At 40.8% G+C, this 24875-nt stretch overlaps 1 protein-coding gene across 1 annotated transcript in view; it reads right to left on the minus strand.

The window, feature by feature from the left end:
- TCF7L1 (transcription factor 7 like 1) overlaps positions 1 to 24875 on the minus strand; it is a 94286-nt gene that overhangs the window by 12839 nt on the left and 56572 nt on the right. The window contains exon 5 of the mRNA XM_054997544.1: positions 15344 to 15427. Coding sequence (XP_054853519.1) covers positions 15344 to 15427 — 84 coding nt within the window. The remainder of the gene's footprint in view (positions 1 to 15343; positions 15428 to 24875) is intronic.

Below are 24875 nucleotides of genomic sequence, written 5' to 3' on the forward strand. Positions count from 1 at the left end.
ATCTGGAAGTAATGTCATCGCAGTTTGCGTGGCACCAAATCTTATAGAATCGGCAGGGGAGCTAAGGTTACCAGCCCCCCAGTAGGAGGCGGGGATCCCCCACTTCCACCTTCTGCCCCCCCCACTACTCACCTGGCCAGTCAGGGAGGGAAAGGCATGGGAATGGCTGCCCAAGTGCATGCCCAGGGTGGCGCAACTATGTCACTTCCCAGGAGTGACATCATTACGCTGCCCCGAGAGTTCTCCTGCGCTTTGCAGAGGCCAATTTGGGCCCCAAATCAGCCTGATGTGAAGCGTGCGAGTGTTCCCACATGATAACATCACTTCCTGCACACAAGGAGCAAAGACAAAGTGCCAGGCCCCCTTCTGGCCAGGAGGGTAAGGGGACCTGGCAACCTTAAGGGAAGCACACCCGTGCAAAGTGCACTCTGCTGGGAGCGCACCTGTTGCCCACATGCCTGGGTTGCCTGCCAATGGCACAAGCGATTGTTGGGCAGCTTGCAAACTCCCATTGATAGCTAGCAATCGGTGGATATTAATGAGGCATACTGCTGGGAGTTTACCTGCCACTGGCAAGCATCTGGGAACCCTACTTCTGTGGGATCCAATGGCAAACCATGTAGGAATGGATTTTACTTTTTATCTATTAAAGTAGGAATACTTGATCCAGAAATATGAGGGGAGGGGATTTTGTTGTTCTGCTATTATCAATAGATTTTCCAGCTCTGGGCAGGGGAATTCCTGGAGATTTTAAGGATGAAACCAGGGGAGGGCAGGATTTAGGAAGGTAACTCAGTATGGTATAATGCAATAGAGTCCAACCTCCAAAGCAGCCACTTTCTCCAGGGGAACTGACTCTGTACTCTGGAAACTAGTTGTAATTCTGGGAGATCTGCAACCCCCACCTGGAGGCTGGCAAGCCTAGTAATCAAGGATGTGTGGTATTGAGCTTAGTGGATACTTCAATAGAAAGTGAATTTGGAATTTTGATTAGATATATGACAACAGCTGCAAGAATAGTTTGTGCACAATACTGGAAATCAAATAAACTTCCAACAATTGATGACTGGTCAATGAAGATGTTGGAGATTGTGGAAATGGCAAAACTAATGGAGTTGTTGAGGGATAAAACAACAGCCAATTTTGTGAAGAGCTGGAAACCTTTCATGGACTTTCTGTATGTAAAAGAGAAGTCAGAGCTAATTTGAGGATTTGAAAATTAGAATTGTAAGGTAGGCAACAAATAAGAGGCTGAAATATGGAAAAAATGCGGATATCTTCGCAGTAAAGTCGAAGTTACATATTTAGTAAAGATATGGGTATTACGGAAGAGTTATTGATTAAGTAACGAGTTTAAAGAAATTCTGTAAAATGACCAAAATGGTATGTCTCCCTCTATGTTTTCATTCATTCGTTTGTTCCTTTTTTAAAATGTTTTGTTTCTACATGCAAATTTTTCTTTGTTGTAACAAAAAAAAAAAGGATGTGTGGTCTCCCCACTCCATATAATTAGTTTCCTTCCAGATATAGTACACAAAGGCTGAAATTCTAAACACGCTTACTAGTGAGTAAGCCCCATTCCGCTCATTTCTGAGTCAACAACTGGCTTTGGGCTGTGTTGCAAATCTCTTCACTCCCCACTCCCCTTTCTATTTATTTTTCAACAACCAGCCTGTTAAAAAATTCTGAAAAGGTAGAATACTTGCATACTGTTCTGAGTTATTTTGATTGGTACTGAATGGTATTAATAACATTAACAAAAGATATAGCTGTGGTTCTTGTTTGGTTAGTCTTAAAGGTGCTACTGGACTCTTTTTGATTAAAAAATACATGTAATGTTTTAAATTCCTTTCAGGTACACATTGAAATCTGAACTCTTTTCCACACACTCCTTTAGCTTTTATTCCCCATATTACTGAAGATGGGTTTGAAGCACTTTATTGTAATATACTATTTGGCAACAGTTACACAGCAGTCCAGAAAGCCCATGAAAACAAGCCAAGTTTCCAGTAAAGACAGATCTCCAGCTCTAAAATCCCAAATATTCATAGGTTTATGCTGTTGCTCAGATTTTAAGGGTTTTCTATTAATACCAGCTTTCTTTCTAATCCCTTTCTTTTTTCTCTCTCCTCTCACTGGCTGTCCCACTGTCTAAATTTAGGTTGTAAGCTTCTTGGGGCAGATGCCTGATTTTTTTCTGCAAACTTTTATGCTGCAAAGCACTATGACCATTTATGGTGCAGTAGTAATATTAGTTTGTCATCTTCCTATAAGATGGTAGGCTTCTTTAAACAAATATAAAAGCAGGGAAAGTATACACAAAAATGCACAAGGAGAGAGACTGGGTGGTATAACCTAACTATTGGAAGGCTGGGTGTGGACAAAATTGGCTGGGAGGGGTGATGGAGGCTACACCATTTTTCCTTTAGAGAATCTGGTAAGAGAACACACAAGCTTACTGAGACAAGGTAAGTCTGTTCTTAAGTTTGTTTAAATGTTATTTGTTAAGAAATACTACGCTCAAGATTTTTTAATATTGCAAGGATGAGGACAATATCAGTTGATTTGCTCTGGCTCCACCCACACTCTGCTGCCCTACTCTCTGCCCAGCCAGTCCCACTTGATACCAGCCACCACTGGAAGGGAAAGGCTACTGGGGAAAGGTAATAAGCCATTTGTTGTATCCACTGAGAATTGTTTATAAAATCTCTGTGCATTCATATCCCAAATGTGTCAAGTAGAGCATCCAACATCACCTTGAAGTAGGTGTGAAATTAAACACATCATGTTGCACTGCACAATAAAAGTTTATACTGTTAGAATTATATAGATGACACTAAGGTATAACATTTTTCTAGTTTTGCTAAAAACAGTGTTCATCTAGTGCTTTTACAAGGGGCAAAAATTACCCTGTTATAACTGTACTTCTGTACCTAAAGAACACAGTTTAAGTAACTAGAGCATAAGTCACCAGTAAATTCCCTGTGGTTACACAAGGCACTCTGCAAGATAAATCGAACAAATAGAAGTGTTTGAATTATGAGAATTTTAGTAAACTTCAAAACAAACTAAAATCTTGATAATCTCAGTTATTTTAATATTATTATTAAAAACACAAAAATAAAATTCACATCCAGTAGCACCTTAAAGACCAACAATATTTTTCAGAGTATAAGCTTTCGTGAGTCAAAATTCACTCCCTCTGACAAAATAATTACTGTTCCTATATACCACTCTTTTAGACAGGTTAGTGCTCCATTGAGACTGGTGAACAAGGTCAGTGTTATCATTATCCTCACAGTACAGCTGGGGAGCTGGGACTGAGAGGAATGGCTTACCAAAGGCCACCTACTGATTCACAATCACAACCCAACCACTTAACCACTATACTACAGCCTATACCAGAAAATATTGTTGGTCTTTAAGGTGCTCCTATTTTTTTCTGCTACTACAGACCAACACAGCTAAACAAATAAATAGGATATCCACTCATCCCAATTCTTATGTTTTCTAAATATCGCAACTTTCCAAGGAGAGAGAGGAAAACTTTGTTCCAGCAGATGATAATGAGAAAACAGGGTTGCACTAACCTGTAACTGTTCATTGAGTGTTCTTCTGTGCAGGCACACATGGGAACTGCACATGTGCAGGTCAGCTGCAGATGTTCTAAAGCTCCTAAATGTGCAACATGCTTGCCTAGCCTTTTGTCGTGCTTTCCCCCTCAGCGTGGCTATAAAGGGCGGGGCGATCAGCTCCCTCCCTCAGTTCTCAAAGCCACCAGCATAGAAGGAAAATAACAATAAAGAGCACACGGCAGGGAAAGAGGAAGGGAAGCGAAGAAACTTTCTGTAGTGAATATTTATTGGAACATGAAAATACGCATCTTTTAGATCAATTGTAACGAACCAAACATGATTTCCCAACAGGGGTAAAATGTCTCTTAATGATAACACTTGAAATGTTTTGAAAATTATAAATTTATTTAAGGAATGGAAGTCTAGAATGGGGCAGGAGCCCCCTGACTTTTTGTCCACAATAAAATACCGAGAAAATATACCCTATTGGACCAGACAGATGGAACCTGTATTATGGCCTGTTTCTGCAGCAATGACTGCACTTCCTCTCAAAGTAAAGCTGGAGGAGATAGAGGGTTGGACAGAGGGGGAATGTTGGGCAGAGTTGTCTTGAACTCCAGGCAGTAACTTTGTTTGACAATACCCAAGTCCTCTGAGTGATCAACTCCCAAGACTGTAGAGGAAGCGATTGGCTGACTGACATGGCCCAAGAACGCATGGAGTCAAAACCTCTGTTTTCTGGATCCAGACTGATCCCTAGGGGATTGGGAACCATCCTTCGATTTGGGTCAAAAATACCTCCAACGAGGTTGAGTTGTGGCAGAGGAAGAAGGCAGTGTGCACCAGTTGAGGATGGAACTGATTGTATTTGCCACTGTAAGGTGCATATGCCCTTGGGAGGTACCTCTGCTTAAAGGGATTCAGGTATGGGGTGTTATAGCCAAAGACCTCACTGTCAATTTATCATCTTTAATATTTTTTTAGTGTGTCATCCATTGTGGACATAAAAAGATCTGTCCCCTCAAAGGGCAAGTCTTCCATCCTCATCCTATGGTGAGGGACTGAGCCACACATGCCTACATATCACAACTGGGGAGGCCACAGCTCTCTCTCTTTTTTTTAAAAAAAAATTTTTTTTATTAGGTGAGTACAAATTTACAAACGTTATTTCAATTATTAAACCTAGATATCAATTTTCCCCCACCCTTTCCCTCCCCCCTTTTCTGGTGACTTCCAACAGTTTTCCAACCCATATCTTAATCTATAACTTATTTTTCTATTCTCTCTCTATATAATTAACTCTTATTACATTAATAAACTAAATAATTTCCATTAAACTCAAATCTATTTAAAATTTAAACTTTACAATAATTAAAACTTTTCTTTAAATGGAAAAGATTACTGTCCCCACTAAATTCCCCTAATAATTTTCAAATTGCCACAATTTCCCCTTCACGTCCCACTTTTTTTCCAAATACTCCTTCATTCTACCCCAATCCTTAAAAAATTCTTCAGCATTCTGGTCTCTCAGCCTTTTTGTCATTTTGTCCATTTCCGCCATGTACAGCAACTTTTGTATCCAATCTCCAATAGATGGTATTTCTTGCACTTTCCATTTCTGCGCATATAGTATTCTTGCCGCTGTCGTCATGTAAAATAGCAATGTTCTGTGTTGTATAGGAACATCTTCCATATTTAAATTCAGTAGCAGGAGTTCTGGGTTCTTTATTATTGAAGTCTGCAAAATCTCATTTATCATTTCTAAAATATCTCCCCCGTACTGCCTAGCTACCTCACAAGTCCACATATGATACAGTGATCCTTCATGACTTTTACATTTCCAACATTTATCAGACATTTTAGCATTTCCATAAGCTATTTTTTTTGGCGTCAAATACCACCTATATATCATCTTAAAAGCATTTTCTTTAATACTGGTACAGGTTGAGATCTTCATTGTATTTTTCCACAAATACTCCCATGACTCCATTGTTATGTCTCTTTGACAATTTATAGCCCACTTCACCATCTGGACTTTAACAGTTTCATCCTCTGTGTGCCACTTCAAAAGAATTTTATAAATTTTTGAAATTTTCTTCTTACTTTCTTGCAATATAGCTTCTTCCAATTCCGAATCTTTCCATTTAATTCCACTTTTTGAGCGATCCGAGTTATATAAGTCTTTTATCTGCCTATATTGAAACCATCCATAACATAAACCTAACTTCTTCTGTTTTAATTCTTAACATATTTTGTTCCTGAATGAGAATCTTTTTATAGGACAGACATTGATCTCTATTGTAAATAACTCTCGGGTCGATAGATTCATATGGTACCACCCACGAGGGGATACCTTCGCCCAGGTAACTTTTATATTTTTTCCAGATTGCGAAGAGACTCCTTCTCACATAATGATGTAGAAACATAGAATCGGCTTTCAATTTATCGTGCCACAAGTAGGCATGCCACCCAAACAGTTTTTTATAACCTTCCAAAGTTAGTAGCTTACAGTTCTCCAACGATATCCAATCTTTAAGCCAAACCAAACAAATTGCTTCATAGTATAGTCTGATATTCGGCAATTGCAGTCCACCTCTTTCCTTGGCATCACACAAAACTTTCATTTTTACTCGCGGTTTCTTGCCTGCCCATACAAAATCGGAAATCTTCCTTTGCCACTTTTCGAATGGCTTAATGTCTCTAATAATTGGAATTGTTGGTAATAAGAACATAATCCAAGGTAACACATTCATCTTGACTGCCGCTATTCTTCCCAGCCATGACAGATTTAATTTATTCCATTTAATCAAATTTCTGTCAATTTGCTGCCATAGCTTTTCATAGTTATTCTTGAACAAGTCAATATTCTTTGCTGTAAGCTCAATTCCTAAATATTTTACTTTATGTGTTATTTCACAATTTGTAATTTCCATCAATTCTTGTTGCTTTTGTTTGGTCATATTCTTACATAGTATCTTAGATTTTCTCTTATTGACATAAAATCCAGCCAGCTCTCCAAATTCCTTTATTTTGTCCAACAACTTCGGCATATTTTGTATTGGATCTTCGACAATAACCATTACATCATCCGCAAAAGCTCTAACTTTGTAGGTGAAAAATTTAATTTTTATGCCTCTTATCGCATCATCCTCTCGAATCTGAATCAACAATATTTCCAAAATCAAGATAAACAACAATGGAGATAGTGGGCAGCCCTGCCTTGTACCTTTCCTAATTTCCAGTTTTTTAGTTAAATCGTTATTGACTACAATTGCTGCACATTGGTCTTTGTAAATCGCTCTTAAAGCATGAATAAAGTCTTTTCCCAATTGCAGTTTTTCCATTGTGGCGAACATAAAACTCCAATTTAAATTATCAAAAGCTTTCTCTGCATCCACAAAAAAGAAACCAACTTCCTTTTCAAAGTGTTTATCGCAATATTCTATCGCATTTAGAACAGTTCTCAAATTATCTTTGATTTGTCTATTCGGAAGGAAACCTGCTTGTTCTTCTGCAATAAATTCCACAAGCCCTTCCTTCAGTCTTTCTGCCAATATTTTTGCAAAGATTTTATAGTCATTGTCCAGCAGCGAAATAGGTCGATAGTTTTTAACATTACATAGGTCCTCATCCTCCTTTGGTATCAATGATATAGTGGCCTCATTCCAAGACTCTGGAACCTTTTGTCCTCATTTCATTCATTACCACCTTCAAAAAAGGTACCAACTCATCTACCAATGATTTATAGAATCTAGCCGTGATTCCGTCTGGACCTGGTGCCTTGCCTAATTTAGTCGACTGAATGGCTTCTCTTATCTCTGTCTCCATAATTTCTGCATTCAGCATTTCCTTCCAATTCTCCGATATCGATGGTAATTTAACTTTGTCTAAATATTGCTCAATAGCATCCAAATTTACTTCTTTCCTTTGATACAATTTTGCATAAAATTTAAAGAATGTTCTACTAATCGCTGTTTGATCGGTCAATGTCGCTCCATTTTCTTGAATCTTAGTTACCACCTTTTTCTCTTTTTTCTTTTTCAACTGCCACCCACGCTAAATATTTCCCAGGTTTGTTTGCTCCTTCGAACGACTTTTGATTCAATTTCTTCAGTTCCCATTCCAACTCTTTATTCTCCATTACTTTCAATTGTTCTTGCAAAATTTTAATTTCTTGAAATAATTTCTTTTTCCCTGGTCTTTTCTTCAGTTGTGTCTCCTTAGTTCTTATATTCTCCTCAATTTCTTTCTTTTTCTCCTCTTTTTTCTTTTTATCCCTTACATTTAAATCCATCAATACTCCTCTAATAACTGCCTTATAAGTGTCCCATACTTTGTGAGTTGGAACGGTATTATTCAAATTGTACTGTATAAAGAATTTGGTCTCCCTCTGTAGCAATTCTAAATTGTCCTTTTGTTGCAGCAAATCCTCATTTATTCTCCATCTTCGTCTTTTGGTGCCTTTTCCAAACTTCCACATGATTGAATTATGATTTGAGCCTACTTTTGGCATTATCTCCACATCTTTTGTCCATACAACCAAGTCCTTAGAGGCCCAGATCATATCAATTCTTGATAATGTCGAATGTCTCGGCGAAAAATACGTGTACTGCTTTACTTTGGGATTATTTCTTCTCCAAGTATCTTCCAGATTCTCCTGATCCTTCATTTCAAAGAAGGATTTTGGCAATAATCCTCTTTTCTTTTGTGCACCCTTTGTTTTCTTGTACACATCTAAAGCCGTAACTCCATTGAAATCACCTGTAAGTTAGCCCATCCAGTTGTTTCTGTAAGTCCTTAAAAAAATTATCCTTAGCTCCATTTGGTGCATAAATTCTAATCAGCAAGATCTTTTCCGTATTCCAAATAATTTCCACAGCTATATATCTTCCTTCCACATCGTTAAATATCATTTTAGGTTGCAGCTTATCTTTAATGTACAAAACTACTCTTCTTTTTTTTTGCTTCGATGAAGCTGCAAATTCCCCTCCCATTTTGACATTTTTCAAATATTTTACATCTTGTTTCTTAATATGAGTCTCTTGTAGACAAATTATATTACAGTGCTGTTTAGATAGCCAATGGAAAATAGTTTTACGTTTGAAAGGTGAATTAAGCCCATTTACATTCCAAGATATAATTTTGCACTCCATGGTCATATTCTAGATGTTTTAGGTAAGTCTTTTTCATTGTCCATAAAAAACCTCTCCATCTCATGACTAGACCTGATTGTTTTTTTGGCTGTTTGAAATTCAAAACTCAAACCCTCTGGTATTTCCCATCTGTATCTGATATTCAAATCTTTCAACATTTGAACCAGTTCTCTGTATTTCTTCCTCTCCAACAAAACTCCTCTAGGTAGCTCTTTCATTATTTGTACTCTTTTTCCAGCAATTTCTAGAGGGTTTTGAAACTGTTTACTCACAATATCTTCTCTTGTTCTTTTCGTTGTGAATTGCACTATCATATCTCTTGGTAGATTTTTTTGAGCTGCATATTTTGAATTGATTCTGTACGCCTCATCCAGTAAAACCAAAATTTCTTCCACTTCTTTGTCCAAAAATTCTGCAAGTATTTCTAATATCTGCTCTTGGGCTGACTTTCCCTCTGCTTCTGGGACCCCGCGAAATCTAAGTTGTCTTTCCACGTATTTACATTCCATCACGGCCATTCTTCCTTGCAAACCCTTAGTTTCTGTCTTGAAAGAAACAGAAAATTTGTCCACTTCATCCTCCATTACCTTCACTTTCAACTGCGTCGTTTGTAACTCCTTCTTGACCTCATCAATACTCTTGGTTACTTCCGCCACCTCCGATTTAAGTGTCTTTTTAAAGTCTTTCGCCATGTCTCTTATCGTATCTTTAATCTCCTTATTTCCATCCGCCACTTTCTTGTCCAAACTCTCCAACGCCGACTGCCACTCCTTCTTCAACATCGTGGGGCTGGCTTTACCTCGCTCCCACGAGTCCACTCTCTTCCGCAACTCCATGGCGAAAGTAATTTATTATTTTTAAAGTTAAGTCCTTTATTTAAAACAAATTCTTCTCCAATTAAACAATTCCGGTATCCAAAATGGCGGGCGTCTTTTCTCTATGGTTTTAACTCGAAGCTTCTGCCCTTAACCTTCTCCAAGATGTCCCACTTCCGCTTGAATTGAGGTCTTGCCCTTTCCATTTTTCAAAATGGCGCTCTTCCTTTTCCGGGTTCCCCTTAACCGCCGCTTCCAGCCTGTTACTCTATTGCTTTGACGCACTTCCTGCTCCGTCACAACCACACAGCGGTTCTCGCATTTTTTCAGATTTCCCACAGTTCACTATCTCTCTTAGACCGCAGGTATGTAAACAATAATTACTTTCTTCGCTCTAGTTCTTCTAAATAAATTCTTTTTAACTCAGTCACTTTACCGGAACTTAGCCAATATGTCCTTAACACTTAGCAATCTTTATCTTCCAAATTAATTCAATTCTTCTTACCAAATTTCTTCTTGGAAAGAGAGATAGCAATCTTTACCTTAATAGTACTATTTGCGGGTTGTAATTGCTGTTTTGGTACTCAAATTATTCCAAATTAGTCCAAATTAGTTACTGAAGCTTGGGTACGGTGATCCTATGCCAATTCAATGACTCCAAAGCCGCTGCAGAGATCTTTGCCGTCCTTCTTTGGGCGGGACCTCAAGGCTGGGTGGGGGACCGTTGTGCAGATCTCCCCCCTCAGCCGAGATCAATGCACCCTCTGGATCCTGAGCGTTCACGCCTGTTCTCCGCCTGAGAACAGGGGGCCCCGGGCGATCTAGCACCCCACTGGCCCTCACAAACAGCGGCTCGGACAACTCCGCTCTTAGAGCTGCGTCAGACCACCATGATCCCAAACCGGAAGTCCGGGGAGGCCACAGCTCTCGAAGAGCAATTTCCATTATGTTTGGCTGCACTGATTTGTTGTTTTGAGAGCCTTACAACCTCTTCCTGCAAAATTTTGCAAGCCATTTTTTCTCATCAGGCATGAGGTTCAAGTATGGGCCTATCTTTTCCCATAAGAAAAGCTGACAGTGGGCCATGATAGCCTCATAATTACCAATTATAAAGGTTAAGGCTGAGGAAGCATAAACCTTTTTGCCCAGCATATCTACTGTCCTCATCAATTGGAACTGAGTGGCCTATGATTTTCTAGAAGGCCTTGCCCTGGAGGGTCTTGCTAACAATAGATTTAGCAGGAGAGTGAGTAAACAGAATACCTGAACCTTCCTGTTTCATCTTATATTGTCCAGCTTCTTGGACATAGTTGGAGTCAAGGTCAGCCTGGACCATATGTCTTTCGTCACATCTAACATGCCTTGCATCGTTGGAAAAGCCATCAGTCTGGCCACTTCTGAGTGAAGGACCTTGAAGATCGGATCCAAAGAGGTTTGGGCAGAACAGGTCACCTCAATGTCCAGGGATCTTGACATCCAGACTAACTGCTCAGTATATAAGTGGAAAGCCGGGGATACAGCAGAATTCTCCATAAGGATTCTCCATCCGATGCAAGATCGGATCCGATATCAGAATCATCATCAGAGTGCACCATTTGGTTCAACACTGGTTCCAGGGCGGAGTTATCTTCTGGAACCATGGCTGGAATCAATGCAGGTTTCGATTTTCATTTTGGTTCTGCAAGAATGGAAAGATAGGGTTTTTACAGTGCAATTCTAAGGAGAGTTACTCCAGTCTAAGCCCATTGAAATCAATGGTCTTAGACTGGAGTAACTGTCTTTAGGAGAGAGTTACTCTTTAGGACTGCACTGTTAGTCATGGAAGAAGTAATGAGGGGGCAAATACATGCCCAGAGAAGCTTCAAACCCGTAAGTGTAGTAATGGTATGGGGAGCCATATAGAGAATACTGGAACTGATGGCATCTATGGTGAGCGAGTTCCAATCTATTGTCATTCTTCCACAGGTTGTAGTGGAGAGACAGCTGTCAATGTTTCCATAACTTCAGGAATCTCACCCTCAGAAAGGGACGGAACTGAAGCAGAGCACTGTCTAGAGATTGGAGATGGAGTTCTTGGAATCCTGGGTGGACTTGATGCAATCGACATGGTCAGAGCTGAAGAGGCAGACTTCCTCTTCTTATGCAACTTCGAAATCAACATGTTATCAACATACTTTGACTTGAGGTTAGCCTTTTTGGTAAGCTGCTTTGATTGGCACTGAGGTGGAACCAGCGAAGGCATGGCTGGAATTGACAGGTTCTGAGTAATAATAGTTGCCAAATGTGCTGGAGGATCTGAGGAGGCCTGTTCTGGGCCCTGCAGTCAAATATCTGCAGTGTTATGATCGGAGCCAGTAGAGCCCTTCAAGGCTGATTCTCACAGAGTCACTTTAAGCCTCGATGCCCTTTCATGGCGTGCTTTGGGAGTAGATTGTCTGCAGAAAGTACTCCACAAGGCGTCATGGCCCTCATCCAGACAAAGCAGGCATTGGTCATATCCATTGGATTGGGCTGTCTTGGTGCCAAATCATAAACACTTCTTGAACAGTATCTTTGAAGCCATGGAGCCAAAGGCCCAAACTTGCATCTATCATTGGAATTGAGGAGCAGAGAGAACACATCCTTTTTCAGTGGCAGCTAAAGAAGAACTGACGGAGGGAGCCATTCACCTTGCGTTTTACAGCCACACTAAGGGGAAAAGTTCATGAAAAGGCTAGGTGAGTGTCTTGCATCTTTGGGAACTTTAGAATGTCTATAGCTGGCCTATGCATGTGCAGTTCCCACGTGTGCCTGCACAGAAGACACAACAATGAATTAAATGTTGCATCAGCTGTCTGAGAAATATGGTCTTGTTCCAGTTGAAAGCTATGGCTCTGGAAACAGCAGACGATTACCTCCACATTTCTGTTCAACCATCCAAGAATTTAAAGACCCCCTAAAGATGAAGGTGGGCCCATTATCATCACAGGCACCTGGCAAAAGCATAAGAGGGCACCAAAGACCAAAGAGGAGGGCACAATACTGGAAGCTTCCCCCCCCCACTCAATGTGTGTAAATCTCTTGTGAGACAGTTTTGTGGAATACATAAATAGGCCTCTAATCAACTGATGGTAATTCTTACACTGGATTGTTGATATGATGGATTGCAAGGTCTCCATTATGAATAATTTTTCTTAATGCTGCAAACAGTTGATTTGAATCCAGAATTACTTGCCCTGTCTTCTCTGGGACAATAAAAGATTGAGTAGACCCTAGATGAAAGCTGTCCTGCTGGCACTGTCTTGATGGACCCTATCTCTAGTAGGTAACTGGTCAGTAGAATAATCAGATTGGTGTTTGCAGATAAATGACGCCTCAGCTTCTCTGGGGTATGTCTTGCCACCAAAAGAAGTATATTTCATTTCCAAAGGCTTCATGAAGTTAATTTCCATCACTCAGGGACATATAAAGTGGGACCATGCATTCTAAAGTGCTAGATACTTCCCACATCCTTGTTAGGATTGCAAGCTGTGCTGGTATATTTTCTATTGGTGCTTCCCCCTGCCCCTCAGTAATTAAGTGGCTGAAGGACACTGGTTTCTGGATGCTTGACCTCTTCTGAACGAAGAGGAAAATTTCTGTGGCACACAAAAATTTGATTATGTTTTCTTCTTCGAAGTAACAGATCACTAGTATACTCTAAGATAATGTATGATGGGTGCATGTGGATACAGAATTACTAGGGACTGCATATCTTATTCAGGGCCTAAATGAAAATTTATAACCAGTAAATATGAAATAAAATAAGTACTGGCACATAACTTGCCCACAATAGTTCTTCACTAAAGGAAAATTGACAAATATATGGCTGTAGTTTGTTGAAATGAACATGTGCACATTCTGAGCACTCTCACTTGAACACAATTTAGAGAATTCCAAAGTGAGGCAGTGAGTTATAATATAGCTAGGAATGTCAGGTGTGGGACAGTCAGCTCTTAACTAAAATTCAGCAAAAAAAAAGTGATGGACTGGTGGAAACCAGTGGATGTGAACAGGGCAAGAGTCTAGATGCATCTATTAGGGAGAAAAGTACTGTGTACTACCCATTGCCAGGAATTCAGTGCCACAATACAGATTATTACAAGAAGCAGGATGAAGACATGCTAAGAGGACATAAAAACTATAGCAGCAAGAAACAGGGTTAGCAGGTCCATTGGAGGTCAAACTGGGGGATGGGGTGGTGGTGAGTACAGCAGGTAAATACACAGCATCCCTGTGTGCCCTCTCATTGCTGGGAAACACCATCATTTTCCAGCAACGTGGGAACACACGAACACCCATTTCAGCCACATGCCTTCAAGGCACAGGAAACATGGTCAGTAAGTTCCCCATGCCTTCAACCCCCCTCCCCTGCTGGCCAGATGGGCGATGGCAGTCGTTGGGGGCAGAGAATCTCCCATCCCCAGAGGGGAACTGGCAATCCTAGCAAGAAGTTAAGAGTGCAAAACTCCTTGCCATTTATGTGACTTCCACACAGGAATGAGATTTTGTAGTTTCCTTATTACTGGTGTGGCTGCAGATAAAAGTGCAGCAGCACCACGGCTTCCACATGGCAGGTTTCGACACATTCTTCTGGGAGAAGGAGCCTTCTCTAACATGTATCTATCCACCAGCAGAAAGTGCCTCCACTAGCAGAACAGATCTGTGGGATCCAAACCCGTTCCTTCATATGAAATTACTATTTTTGAAGAGAGCTCAACAGTTTTACGTACACTTATTTTCACATGAAAATCCCAGATTTTATCTACTTTACAGTTCTCTATGGCAAAGTGAGAAAATTATTTTCTGCAGCTATGAAGTGCTATATATCATGATGGAACTAAATAAATAACACACGTTTTTAATCATTTTTAGTTTTTTTTAAAGATTGTTTACAACATCTGTATCATCTATCCATACTCCACCCATGCTGTGGAGCTCCAACAACCAGGCTCTGGGAAACCACCTCTTCATTTTCAACAATCTTATTTGGCTTTTTAAAAGAAATTTAGAACTTTATAGAAATTAATAAAGTCCAGAATGTATTCACTTAATCAAGCTATGATTTTAGTATTAAAAACTCTAAACTATTGGCAAGATAAGTAAGTAACCTGAAATAAAATAGCTCTAATAACTAATAGTCAGACAGAACACACAAGTCATGTAAAAGGTATCAATCAGCAAATTGCTTTCTTTTTTGGGATATCAGATAATTCCTCAACAAACAAAGTCCTATCTGGATGGAATTGAAGTGCTGTTGGGACAGGGATGATCATCAAGCAATGTTATACAAGCAAGTAATAGAAGATGGAAATACAAAAAAATATAGTATGGATAGGTTTTCAAGAGATATTTTGATACCTCATTAGACAATATTGTTTAATAATAAATTAGATGAGGGCATGGCATCAACTACACTAACACCAGAAAAAAATGCTACTTATCTAGAATCATACAGATCAGAAGTCCAAAATATTCTCAATTGTTTTAGCAACTAGAATAGGTGTTATATTATATGCCTATGTGAATAAAGACCAACTCTTAGGGGGCTCACTTAGGCAAACCTCCTCCTCCTCCTCACTTACAAAAATTTTCTTTTGCTTTTAACATCTTTAATTTCATAGAATCCTTCTTAGTCTCCTCATCAGGAGCATTTATTCAGCAAACACAGCAACTTTCGAATGAGCTGAAAAAGTAACCACCAGGATTTGAAACAAATGGTCAAAAATCTTCAGATGATTATGATTGAAAAAGTTAACAAAACCAAGCTATATATATTTACTAAGTGTGCAGGAGAGGGAGATCGTGCATCCTTCAGTGTAGCTCCAGCTGGTACATCAAGTAGCGGCCACTTCACCTGCAGATACTGAGAGAATTAAGATAAATGGAATAAAAATAACAAAATCAAACATACAGTATAGAAACCAAAAGGACAACAGATTTGTATAAACATAATGGCCCAAAAAAGTAGCTAAATCCTGCCAGTAGGGAACCTAGATCATGTTAACTTCTTTCCTCATCACAAGCAATGCCTTCCCCTGCCAAATCCAGCCAATGGCATTAGAGTGCAAAGCAATAGCACGACCAGTCAACCTGCATGTTAAGAGCTCTCCTACATTACTAAGGTGCTCTGGAAGCCAACTAGTCATGTATTGATTTGGCCTTCTTCCAACACCCTGATCCAGACTTCTGCATGCTGCAGCTCCCACAGAACTTTAAGTAAGGGAAGATTAATTCCATATATCCAAAAGTAATAAAAAATACATTCAGAAAAATATTTAAGTTGATCCATCAATGTTTTCAACATTAGGTATTTAAAACAATTTTTCAATTGGATTGTTTAAAAAACAAACTATTTTTTTTGGATGAATTTTAAAATGCATCCTTATTATGGAATTAAATGCTATCTTTCAATTTCATGAGTTTTCTAATGTCATTAATAAAGAAATTGAGATTGGGTTGATTGTTGAATATTATTTAGTCCCAAAGTACCCAAAGTAAAGATACTTTTTATTGTTTTTAATAACACCATTTCATGCCAAATAGCTAATGCAGTGTGTCCTGTGAAATGTTGGAGGTTTGGGAATGTGGACGGGATGAGTTGCAGCTGTGCAATGGAATTTCCCTAGCGCACAAATCTTCATGATGTAAAACAGCTGGAAGGAAATCCCAGCATGCCCTATTTAGAGGCAGAACAACCCATAATTTAAATGGAAGATTAACCCTTCAACTTAAAACAAACCTTTGCATTTCCTCCAACATATATTCCAACTATCTATTTCAGAAGGAATAAAAATAGAAAGGAGACATTTGGATACGTAATTTGAACAGATTCAATTCAAGGAATGCCAGTTTCTTCCAAAAAACTTAGGCTGGCAATCACGAAATAATTAAGAAAAACAGAAACAGCTTTGCTTCATCAAATGGGCTGAATTTCCTCTGACACCTCCTTAATTTAAACAAGAAAATAAAATCTCATTTTCCCCATCTTACCCATATCTGTACAGACAATACTTTCAATGTACACAAATGTAAGTCATCTCAATGGGTCTCTCTTTTGAGATTTTGGACTAATAGAGCAGCTCTAACCATACCACCAACACTTTAATAGCTTCCATGTAGATATTACAAATGATCACATTTCTACATACATGTTTCAGAAATATGTATTGCAGGAGAGGAGAAAGCCCTTTGGGTTCATTTAATGTGTCCAAGCACACTAAAATGTCATATATCAATTCAACCACTGTCAAGATATTTGCCTCACCACAGTGGAAGAGTTTTTAAAGGCTGTGGTGTGTTACGAGAAAAATGAAGAAATAGACATCACAGAAAAACAATTAGTTGTCAACGTTACTTACATAGCTGCCATATTTGCATTTCACAGTGTTCACCATTCAAAATATAGCATAGAGTAGAGAAAAGGCAGCTTTTTAAAAGTATTACTACAGTTTCTGTTTAACAGCATGCTTAAAAATAGATTTCATATCCACAGGCAGATTAAGATAAATTTAAGCAAACAGTCCAGAGGGTCAAAACGTATTTATTTTTTTATATTTAGTTTTTAGACTTTTATACCATCTCTCCTTCAAAGGTCGCCCAACGTGGTTTACAGCATTAAAAAAAAAGGGTTGCACTTACCTGTAACTGTTGTTCATTGAGGTCTTCTTTGCAGGCACACATGGGACTGCGCATGCGCAGGCCTGCCAATTTTGGAGGATTTAAAGCTAAACTTCCACCAAGGGGAACTTCCTGCCTAGGGGTGTGCACGTTGAAAATATTCGGATTTCCTGCTTCGGGTTTACCGTTAACAGCAGCAGGGAAACGGGCATTTAGACTACTTGACCCTTTGGGATTTCTGAATCGAGGCCAGCATGCTGGCCCCTATTTGGAAATCCCAACGCTTTCTGGATCGGGTCCGATTCGGGTATTTTACCCAAATCGGATTCCCAAAGCGCACACCCCTACTCCTGCCTCCCACTGCATTTGCACGGCTGTTTTCCACCAAAACAGCCCCCTTAGGAGGTGGGGCACCCCCTGTTACCCTCAGTCCTCTTTCGCCACCATACTCTCCAGGTAAGTAAGAAGAGCCTTAGCAGAGAGGGAGGGTATGTGTGCCTGCACAGAAGACCTCAACGAACAACAGTTACAGGTAAGTGCAACCCTGTTTTTCATCTTCGGTCCTCTGTGCAGTCCCACAAGGGAGTTTAACAAGTTTTTGCTGGGTAATGGAGCTTGCTTTCCTTCACAGAAAGCACTGCTGTACCCACTCCTGCTTCCCTTTCTATTGAGGATGTCCAATGCATAATGCTTAATGGAGGTGTCAGCCGACGACTCCGATGCCGCCATGCAGATGTCTTGGATTGGTATCCCTCTGAGCAGGGCTGCTGCTGATGCCTGTGATCTGGTCGAGTGTGCATGTACCTCTAAGGGGCAAGGTAGGTTAGCATTTTTGTAACAGAATCTTATTGCCTGAACCACTCATCTAGCTATGGTCTGAGCGCTTGCCTTCTTCCCTTTATTAGGGCCGGCATAACAGAGTCCACCCTAAACGATCTGGAACGATCCACATAAAACAGGATTGCCCCCCTGATGTCTAGTGTGCAAGGCTTTTTCCGCCTCATTAGACTGATTATGAAAGAAGGTAGGTAAGATGATCTCCTGCAACATGAAATTTCGAAGCAATTTTAGGTAAAAAATCCAACTTCGTCCTCAATACCACCTTCTCTGGTGAATCTTTAGGAACGGAGATTCAATACTTAACACTGCTGACTCGTTGACCCTCCTTGCTGATGTAATAGCCACCAACAGGGCAAATTTCATTGACAAGGTTCTAAGATGGCATGTTGTTAAGGGTTCAAAGGGTTTTGTAATTAATTTTGTCAGCACCAATTGTAATTGTAATGATCATTTTGGGACTACATGTTTATAATAATAATAATAACAACAACAACATTTGATTTATATACTGCCCTTCAGGACAACTTAATGCCCACTCAGAGCAGTTTACAAAGTATGTCATTATTATCCCCACAACAAAACACCCTGTGAAGTGGGTGGGGCTGAGAGAGCTCCAGAGCTGTGACTAGCCCAAGGTCACCCAGCTGGCTTCAAGTGGAGGAGTGGGGAATCAAACCCGGCTCTCCAGATTAGAGTCCTGCGCTCTTAACCACTACACCAAACTGGCTCTCAGTTGAAAACTGAGGAGCCAGGAGATCATAGCAGCTGAAAACATGTTACTGAGGCTTTTCAAGAACATCTTGGATGTAAAATGGGAGAAGACTGTCTCATTATCAACTGGGGCGTGAAAGGCCAAAAATTGCTGCCAAATACACCTTGATTGATGAATTTAACACTCCCTTCTTTTTGAGATCTAACAAGAATTCCAAAACATCAGTCAGTGCAAAATCAGTGGCACTTAAGCTTTTTTCTTCTGCCCATAATCTGAATTTCTCCCATTTTAACCCATATGACTGTCTTGTGGACAATCACCTGGCGTTTAGGATGACCTGTGCTACACCCTCAGTGAGTGTCTCTCCAGTATTATTAGCCATGTGGTCAGTTTGAGTTTCTCTATGTCTTGGTATTCCTTTCCATGATAGAAGGTCTTGTTCCTTGGGTAGGTGATGGCACTGACTTGCTAGTCTCATTAGTCCATGGAACCAGGGTTGCCTGGGCCAATAAGGGGCTATCAGGATCGTTCTCGTGCCCTCTGTCTGAATTTTGCTTATTACCCTGGCTAATAATGGTATTGGCTGGAAAGCATAGTTGAATCGACCTGACCAGTAAAGCTGGAAGGCGTCTGCCAGAGATTCGTACTCCTGCCCTCCCCCTGAGCAGAACAGATCTATCTTCCAGTTCTCTCTTGTAGCAAATAGATAGATGTCCAGAAATCCCCATTTGTGGAAAATAGGGTCTACAAAGAGTCTTTTATAGATCACTCATGGGAGATGTCTTCTAATCTGCTGAGGTGATCCACTATGATATTGTCTACCCCTGGTATGTGTACTGCATTCAGGTGTACTCCATGCTGTATTGCCCAAGTCCAGATTGCCATAGCCTCTCTGCACAAGCTTCTGGATGGTGGTTCCCCTTGCTTGTTGACGTAAAATATCGCAGTAGAATTGTATGTAAGTATTAGCACAGATTTGTTTTTTACTCATCTGAAAATGATGTTAAGGTATTATGTATCACTTTCAACTCAAGGTTAATGTGAGACTCCCTCTCCTGAAAGTCCCATATCCCGTGGGCATAGAGGTCCCCACAGTGTGCCCCCCAACCCAAACTGGAGGCATCAGTAGTGACAGACAGTTCTGAAGTCATATGTCCAAATGGGACCCCTGCCAATAAGTGTGTATCATCTAACCACCATTGTAAAGATCTTATTACTTTTCTTGGTATGCTAAATTTCCTTTCTTGGGAGTCTCTCTCATTGTGGAAAACTGATATAAACCACATTTGGAGTTCTCTCATCCTAAGACTGGAATAGGGGACTGCTGCCATGGTTGATGCCATGAATCCCAATAAGGTTTGTATTTTCCTTGCTGTCTGGAAACAACAATGCTGGAACATCCTAACCATACCCTTTATTTTTTCTATTCTCTCTATGGGTAGGAAGTCCTTATTTGTGCTACCGTCAAGGATTGCCCCTATAAATTGTACCCTTCTTGCAGGAGTCAACTTTGATTTCTCCTCATTAACAAACAAACCTAGTTCCAGACAGGTATGTAAGGTTAATCGAACCTGTCTGTTTATATCTTCCTCTGACTGTAATTACCCAGTCATCTAAGTACGGACAGATTCAGCGGTTCAGTATCCTCAAATAAGCGATAACTACTGCCACACACTTTGTGAAAACACAGGGTGCCATGGACAACCCAAAGGGTAAGACATGGTACTGGTACACTTTCTCCCCATAAATGAACCTCAGAAATTTCCTATATGTCACATGGATGGAGACATGGAAACGCATCTTTGAAGTCCAATACTGAGAACCAACAGTTGGGTGTTATCAGTGACATAACAGTATGAAGCGTGGTCATTCGGAATTTGCATGTAACAATAAATTTGTTTAGATTTTGTAAGTCCAAAATCGGTTGATGTCCCCCATCTTTCTTATCTACCAAAAAGAACCTGGAGTAAAATCCTAATTGCGATTCCCCTTCTGGTAATTGTTGCACTGCATCCTTTTCCAATAAGGCTCCAAGCTCCACCCCTAATTCAGCACATTTCTGAGAATCTGAAAAGTCAGGAAGTGTCAAACGTGGGGAACTTTTGAACTCAACTTTATAACCATTATAAACAATTTTAAGCACCTATACATCAGACATTGTAATGCTACATCAAACTGAGTAATACTCTGGTAGCCTTTCCCCCAAAACTGGGTCCGACCTCTGTTCTAGTCAGAACTGCTTTGGGACTTGTATTTGTTCTTCAGGGTGATGGGATTGAGACCCCTTCTATCTCTGGTTTTGTTTCCATCTGGCAAAATTGCCCTGGAATTGACATTGATTAGGATACAAGTATCCTTGGTAAGGGTGGTAATGATGCGACCGACCTCTATACTGGGACTTCTGTCTGTACTGGCTTCTCTCACCTTGCTGAGTAGAGGGTAGGACACTATAAGAGTGAGCCATCAATCTATCCACTTCTGGGAAAGATACTCATCTGTCTTTTCAGAAAATAATATCTTTCCTTCAAACAGTAGATCCTCCACTCTATCCCTTGTTTCTGTAGGTAATGGCATCGCCCTCAGCCACGCGTGCCTTCTCAGCACTATAGTGGAGGACATTGTTCTCACTGAAGTGTCAGCCACATTCCGGCCTGCATTTATTGGATGTCTGGCCAATTTTACAGCTTTCTCCTATATGACTTTCATCAAGGTTCTCTGATCCTCTTTTTCAAAGAAGGCTGATCTTTGTTTCACAATAACAACTGGTATGCCCCCATCATTGCAGCATAGTTTCTATCTTGATATTTAGTGCCACCAATGAGTAAAACTTTCACCTTAGAGCATCCAGATTCTTCCCTTCTTTGTCGGAAGGGGTTGAGTAGGGGTCTGGTCTTTATTTGGATTCTAATTCTTCTGTAACTAAAGAGGACAGTGGTGGATGTGCCAACAGATAAGGCCATGACTCATCCTTTTGTTTTATACAGACTTTCCGCCTTCTTGGTCGTAGCTGTGGCCAAAGCTCGTTTCTGGTACAGTGCATTCATCATATCCCTGAAACTTTCAGTTACTGGGAACACAATGCTGGAGGCAGAGTCTGAGTATAAATGCTGCAATATTTTGTCCTTTGGCTTAGGTTCAGCTGACGAAATGTCCATTTCAAATGCCCTGGCCATTCTTAGTAGTTGCTCAATATATGAGCGAAAGTCATCTGTGAGTGATATTTCCCCCAACTCTCCTACTGCCTCATCTGGCAAGGGGTCTGATAGCAGGTTAGGGCTGTGTCTCTCCTGATATGCGTCTAGCCCCACATCTGGTTCAGAAAATTGAAAAGCCACCCTTGAGCAGGAGTGACATCTCCTTAAGGATGGTGATGGCTCTCTAGACATGACGTCTGTATAGTAGGTCCTCCCTGCATCAACCTCATAGCGTGGTCGTTCTGCATAGTACCACTCTTCTCCTTCCCGATGGTAGCAGCGCTACTCCAACAGTGACCACTGGGACAGGTGCTTCTTACAAGGAAGTTCCCCTTCTTCCTCCAAGGACTGTACAGACCTCGACTTGGAGCGTAGAGGAGATCTAGAACATATACACGGTGTAAGAGGATGTTCCATGAGTAGTACCTCCTCTCCCATCCATTCCCATTTGGGGATGGTGTAGGAGGTTCATTAGTAGAGAGATGTTTTGTCTTCTTGGTCGTTTTCCACGGTGGTTCTTCCCCAGTCACTTCTTTACCACTCGGATCCATTTGTACTGTAGTCGGAACCAGCATTGTGGTAAAATCCATCGACTTTGATAGTTTCACTCCAGTCATTGGGTCCAGTTGAGACAGAGATCTCAGTTCCGAGGTCGGTGGTCGATTCCGTGTCGGATCCATGGAGCTCGAAGCCTTTGGTGAGGTAGATGGTGCTCAGCTCCGAGGGGTCTTTGACCCCTCGGAGGATCTTGGATCCAACAGTTTGGCACCATCAGTCTGGGCTGATTTCTTTGCCTTCGGCGCAGGACCCGCTGCCATGGCTTTTTCCCATAGCACCATCTTTAATCGACCAACTCTTTCTGCGTGGGCTTTCTTAATGAAGCTCTGGCAGTGTTTACATGCTTGCACATTGTGTCCCTCTCCCAGACACATTCGGAGCTAGAATGCCCATCAGTCTTAGTCATTTTAGCATTATATGTCACACAACGCTTAAATAGGGCTTTTCCCAACGTTGTAAATGCAGGAAGAATAAGAAACTTTACTACTTTATCTTCCACAACTAAGCTAGAACCTCTTCCAATGGCAGCAAAAGAGGAACTGAGGGTAACGGGGGTGCCCCACCTCCCAAGGGGGTTGTTTGGGTGGGAAACAGCCACACAGACGCAGTTTAGCTTTAAAACCTCCGAAATCAGCAGGCCTGTGCATGCGTAGTCCCATGTGGGACTGCAGAGAAAACCAAACAATAAATATTATATATTAAAACTTTAAAAACCCACATATCACTACAACAGAGCGATCCTACAAGAATACAACCAATAGTTAAAAAAAATACAACCAGGTGGCAAATATTTGATGATACAGCATGGCTGGTTAAAAGCCTGCCGAAACAGTTCTCCTTTGGATGCCCTGCAGAGCTTAGACAGGTACTGGAGGGCACACACATTGTCAGAGCATCTCACCATAATGGGGCCACCACAGAGAAAGCCCTTAACCTGGTGGAAGACAGACAAGACACTCGGGGGTTAGGCACCACCAATAAGCCGTGAGATGAAGATTACAGACTCCGTGGAGGATTATATTGGAAGAACTGATCCTTCAGGTATGATGGTCCCAGACCATGCAGGGCTTTAATGGTTAAAGTCAGCACCTTGAATTTGATCTGGAAACCAAGTGGAAGCCAGTGCAGCTGCCATAAAATAGGCTGCATATGGGCAGAACATAACTGGACCCCATCAAGAGCCATTAACTGCCTCTCTTTCCAGAGGCCCAGTCCTCTCCAACTACATAATTTCCACCTTAGATTTAGTTTCAGCCAACTCCGCCTTAACCATCTGACCACAGCATCCAGGCACCAGGCCAGGTCCGAGAAAGCTGCCTCAGCCTGCTTATTCAGCAGGAGAAAGAACTGGGTGTCATCAGCATATTGGTGGCACCCAATGCTGTACCTCCAGTCCTGATGACTTCTGTTAGAGGGTGCATATAAATAGTAAACAACATTGGAGACAAGACTGCACGCTGCAGAACTCCACACACCAGTGACCACTTGGAGGACCTTTTGTTTCCAATGGCAACCCTCTGAGAGCATCCCTGGAGGGATGAGGAAAACCATACTAAGGAGGTACTTTGAACCTCCAGCAAGGCCAAGCAGATGACCAGGATCAAATGATCAACTCTATCAAAAGCAGATGGCAGATCTAACAATATCAGCAGCTCTGACCTGTCTCTATCTAAGTGAAAGCATAGGTTTTCAACCAGGGCTACAAGCATAGCTCAAGAGTACATGGGAACAAAGAGTGTGAACTACACTTTAGTTGCCACATCATACTATCAATGTCTGTGTACAATAACTATTTTATTATTTTTTTATTCCACAAGGTATACTAAACAGCAGATAAATCCCTTCTGAAAAGGCTCAGGCTGGAGTAGAACATTTGGGGGAGGGGTTATTCATTTTCCCCCATGTTGTTCTTCTCCCTAGTGCCATTTCAAAACATTTTCAATATACTGCATTTTCATTTCTAAACGCTACCCTCACCCTTCCACTCCAATATTTTAAATTCAGAACTATTACTTTAAGAAGAATTTCCAGATGTGCCCTATTCTATAATGATGCTGGTGCATCTGTTTAAGAGCAGGTATTTTCAGGCAAGCATGTTCCCTTTAAGGCATTCAAATCAAACATCTGGGTGGACAAGATTTATCTTAATTTAAATGGGTCACTTCCTGTTTGAGACCCATACTCCTCCTAAGTCCAGAAATAGGCCCATTAGTTCAAAAGAGACATTCTCTGTTAATCAGGGGAGAGAAAATTATACAAAATCCTTCCATAGCACATCCTACTTTGTTGCATCCCTTAACTTCTGAAGCATTAATGCTATAGGTTTACTCTTGCAACTGAGACTAATGTGGCAAGATTCACACTTCAATTATACTTAAGTACTGTACTGA

Source organism: Eublepharis macularius, chromosome 14 (assembly GCF_028583425.1).
Source record: "Eublepharis macularius isolate TG4126 chromosome 14, MPM_Emac_v1.0, whole genome shotgun sequence".
NCBI lineage: Eukaryota > Metazoa > Chordata > Lepidosauria > Squamata > Eublepharidae > Eublepharis > Eublepharis macularius.